Consider the following 4,688-nt stretch of genomic DNA (forward strand, 5'->3'; position numbering starts at 1 on the left):
CCACATCCGCCCTCTCTCCCGCACCCGCACCCGTACCCGTACCCATACCCGCCCCGCACCCGCACCCACACCCACACCCGCAACCGCAACGGACGAAATCCGACTTTGACTCATGCGAATAAGGTTGATTTTCGAGCTTAAACTAGCGTTGAGTAGTTAAATTTATTTATCTATTTATTTATTTTGATTGTATTTCTCTTGTAATAATTGTTTATGGTTCAGTGGATCAGAATGCTTGTGCAATAGCTTGTAATCCACTCTGATCCACACAGATATTTTTAAGCTGCAATATAACTCAATTTAAGTATGATTGAATTGTATTGTTATTATTGTTTTTAGTTCTTCGTAGTTAGAATGTCGAATTCCTACAGCTGTATACTAGACTTGCTCCGTTATAAATTTTATGTAGTGTGTGACCACAACCTCTAGTTAAATATTTAAATCAATTATGTATATTTGGGTGCATATTCTACTTCATTAATTAAATTTTTAATGATTTTGTTTTTGTGTTATAATGATAGAGAACCTTGTTGCAGAAACAAGAGAGTGCATTCGAAAAGTTCAACGGCAACAGGATTGCTACAGTTTTATTCTATGTAAGTGAAATGCACGTTTCTACTACTTACTACGTAACTATTTACAAACATCGCCGCAATAATTGTTGTGATTGTTAAAAATAATAATAAATTAAATTTTTCACTTATAAAGTATCGTATAGTATAAAAAAGTAAAATTTTCACATCAATACAATATTCTTATTATCGAAATAACGTTTCTCATTGGTTCAGCTGATTGCAAATTAATAGATGGCGTTAGTATAATGGTGGATGAAACCGAAAAATGAGTAGAATAAATTTTATCACATGTTCCCACCCGTCGATCAAATTACTTTTACGAGAGCTTCGAATAGCGGCTCGTGATCAAATTCTTTCTCTCATTGAATTTTATATTTAGCAATCACATAAATTTAAAATATTTATTAATTTCCATCTTGATAAATATTATGCATTAATTTTGCCAAACTGTATTCCTCACACCTCACATAACATCGTCCTATCCTACTTTCCCGTGCATACCTTCTCTACCTATTACTTCAAACTTGCAAATAAGACCTTCTTGCCGTAAGAAGAAAAAAAAATATAACAAATGTGACGTCACGCGACGCAGATGTCGGACGTGGCGCAGGGCGGCGCGACGGTGTTCACGGAGCTGGGGCTGAGCGTGTTCCCGGTGCGCGGCGCGGCCGTGTTCTGGCTCAACCTGCACCCGTCCGGCGAGGGCGACCTGGCCACGCGCCATGCCGCCTGCCCGGTGCTGCGCGGCTCCAAGTGGGGTGAGACCACTTGGCACTTGGCACTTAGCATCACACGACACTTTAAAACACACAATTCGATGTTATTAGCACAGCACCACCAGACACTATAAAATTACCCATAATTCGATGTTATTAGTACTTAACACTACCGGACACTATAAAACACAACAAATTAGTTGGTAAAATTCATAGCAAACTTAAATTGGACACTTTTAATTTAATCCCAATGTATGATGCCAATCGCATTTAGCACCACTGGATACTATAAAATTACTAATTATAATTATCGATGTCAAAATTCCTGGAATTTTTAAAAAGTATGCAACAAAGCGTCACCAGTTTATATAGCTTAAATAACGCTAAAGGTTTACTTTAATGCCACAAGCGGGTAGCTGAGCTGGCGGGTCGCCTGATGGTAAGCTACCACCACCGTCCATGAACATTCGCAGAGGTAATGCCTCCTGCTCTGCCCACTTTCAAGGGGAAAGGGATGAGGACAGGATTGACGATTGGAAGCAAGGTATGAACTAGGAAGGGTGAAGAAAAAGAAACGGCCGGATGGTACTGGATGTTTTATGAGTACCAGTTGCTATACAAAAATATACTATGTTTAATTTTACTAGCGAAAAATCGTGATCCGTAACATTTGCTTGCTATTTAACCCATCTCAGTTATTTTATATGCCGAGAATTTACTTTTCCCAAACGTTTTCACAATTTACGGTGACACATACATACATATCACAACGTGACGTCATATTTTTTTTTCAGTATGCAACAAATGGATTCATCAAGGTGGTCAAGAATTTATTAAGCCGTGCAACTTAGAGTATCAGACAGAAGGCATGCGACGCAAAATCCCGAAACCAGTGCCTAAATCGTCTAGATAGGTGAACATTTTACACGTTTTAAAGAAACTGTTATTAAAGAAAAAACTATGAAGTGAACGCGTCAAGGGTTTATAGAAAATTAGGGCTTTACTCACGGTATCCTTTTTACTATATATTTAATACCTTATTCCCAGTGCGATGATGAATTAGATATTTAATTGTCATATTGAAATTCCTAGTTGTAGCAGTTTAAATATTCGAAAATTTCTTGCCCTATAATGTATATGTTATAGATTTTTAAACAAAGCTACAAAACCAATATAACAATGCGAGGCTTGATTTATCTGTGTTTTGTTTTAAGTTCTAGAGAATCTAATAATATATTTTAAATATAGCTAATATATGGCCATCTTGCGCATTTATTTACTCGGTTACGATTGCACTATTGTATCGAATCTTGCACTTGTGACGTGTTACTATTTTTTTCTAATGAAATGAATTAGGTATATGAACTGTATTATATCATTATATATTCTTAAATGCCAATCGGTCTTAATCATAATATTGTAATTATTGAAAGATGGCTTTTCCTTTTTTAGGGTAGTAGTCATTGTCAGTCCTTTTATAATATATACTATATACGTAAGTAAGAGCTAATGAACATTTATATTATAAGTAAGTAATTAAATAGAAACGCTGAATGTGTTGTTTATATCAAACATTGAAACGCATTCGTTCGTGTTAACAAGTCAATAAATTGTTCAATGTTTTTAATTGGATATATTTTAATTATTTAATACATTTACACCTTGTACCATGCGACCTTATATTAAATTCCAGATTATAAAATACCTTAACATTTTATTATATACGGTGACCAAGGGGTATCGTCACAAGTTAAAATTAAAATCATAAAATCTTACATACACTATTATACGATCACTTTAAATACCGGTATAAATCTAATTTATTATCAATTTTCGTCCCTGCATTCTATAAAAATAAAACAATACTTACAATTCAAATCCACGCACGCAGACTTTAGGGCAATTTAAGACAACAAAAACGTTACATATAGAATAAATCGTATACTGTACATAACATTCCTGTTGTTTATACATTACCCTCATTAGGTGGTGAGGTCGGCTCCCTTTGGACGACAGTTTGGGTGTTTCAGAACAAACAAAGTAAGTACATGCATGGAACTTTAGCATTGCACACTACTGTGTTTGCTGTGAAACACTCACAGCGTGGTGTTGGAACTTGCTTCCAGAATATTCCAGTCCAGAGAAATGGTCCAGGTGTCCTCAATTACCTCTAGAATTTACATAGCTGGGTATATTTATTCGTCTAAATTGTTATCGGAAGTTATCACTTATCATTGCTACTTTGCTTATTCGAATAAATAGAAATCAAACTGTTCATAGTAGTAATTGAATAATTATAATCCAGTATCATCAGACCGAAAAATGCGTATTTGCCCATAAAAAAAAAATTGTTGTCATTTATTTGCTTTGCGTTAAAAAAGTTTTCTGCTAAGTAACTCTCTTATACATATTTAATACTGAGTATTCGAAATACCTTTAAAGCTTTACGAATTAATAAAGTCTCAGTAATTTTGAAGTCGTTTCAACTTTCTTAATTTAGCTTTTGTTCGCATCCGAAGATTATTTAAAATTACAACTTCGTGTAAGTAACATAATGAGTCTTTGTTATAAGGTCAAACGTATCATCGGTTCTCGAATTACCTCAATGGATACCCGTTTCATGGAAACACTAATGCTTTCTTACATTTGATTCTCAAAACAAACACCTACTAGTCTTCTATGTTTCATCATTTCAAGAATTGTGGCAATTAAATCAAAGCCTACTTACATATACATAGGATGTTAAATTGCTAAATAACCTTCTCTGTAACAAAATTGGTGTAGAATATGAATAAAAATTTAATTTACAAATTTTGTATTTCATATGTACATTTAACAGAATTTGTTTGTGCTTAAATATTATGCATATCGAAAATCTAAGCTCACGTACCTACCACTAAGTACAAACCTATGTAACTTAGTATACGTGTTATCATCACTATTCTGTTGATGATGTTATATAATCAGTCAAATAGACCAAACATAAGCTACAAAAAAATTGGTCATCCATCCAATTTAGGATCATGAAAACCGTTGCTTAACCTCGATTTTTTATTATTTATTGTTACAACAACAGGAATACATCATCTCAGAAAATTTCAAATGTCTAAATCACCCAGTTAATGTCTCATAGACTCCCGGATACTCTCTAGGTACGGAACCGTTATAAATTTTATTATAGTATAGTTATTATTTATCAAATTCGAATTCTAATTTACATTAAGTAATGACAGTCCTTATTTGCATTATTTTCTTAATCAATTGAAATGTTAAAATACCTGCATTTACCACGAAATACATTGTGATTTTCACCAAGTGAAGATATAGACCGGGAGATGGTGACACAAATTACTAGGTCATTTGTACCAGTATGGCGGTTCTTCAGTGGTCTAATTAC

At 34.1% G+C, this 4,688-nt stretch overlaps 2 protein-coding genes across 2 annotated transcripts in view; one reads left to right on the forward strand and one right to left on the reverse strand.

Annotated features, from left to right (window-relative positions):
• Nucleotides 1-526: 526 nt before the first annotated feature.
• Nucleotides 527-2,920, forward strand: LOC119834406 (prolyl 4-hydroxylase subunit alpha-1-like). Its single transcript, XM_038358760.1, has 3 exons — nt 527-596; nt 1,168-1,333; nt 2,086-2,920. The coding sequence occupies exons 2-3, from the start codon at nt 1,168-1,170 to the stop codon at nt 2,202-2,204; spliced, it is 285 nt and encodes a 94-aa protein (XP_038214688.1). The 5' UTR covers nt 527-596; the 3' UTR covers nt 2,205-2,920.
• A 353-nt stretch (nt 2,921-3,273) lies between these two features.
• The window catches only part of LOC119834336 (prolyl 4-hydroxylase subunit alpha-1-like), a 10,759-nt gene continuing 9,344 nt past the window's right edge, over nt 3,274-4,688 (reverse strand). The window contains exon 10 of the mRNA XM_038358678.1: nt 3,274-3,294. Coding sequence (XP_038214606.1) covers nt 3,274-3,294 — 21 coding nt within the window. The remainder of the gene's footprint in view (nt 3,295-4,688) is intronic.

Source organism: Zerene cesonia, chromosome 19 (assembly GCF_012273895.1).
Source record: "Zerene cesonia ecotype Mississippi chromosome 19, Zerene_cesonia_1.1, whole genome shotgun sequence".
Taxonomy (NCBI): Eukaryota; Metazoa; Arthropoda; class Insecta; order Lepidoptera; family Pieridae; genus Zerene; species Zerene cesonia.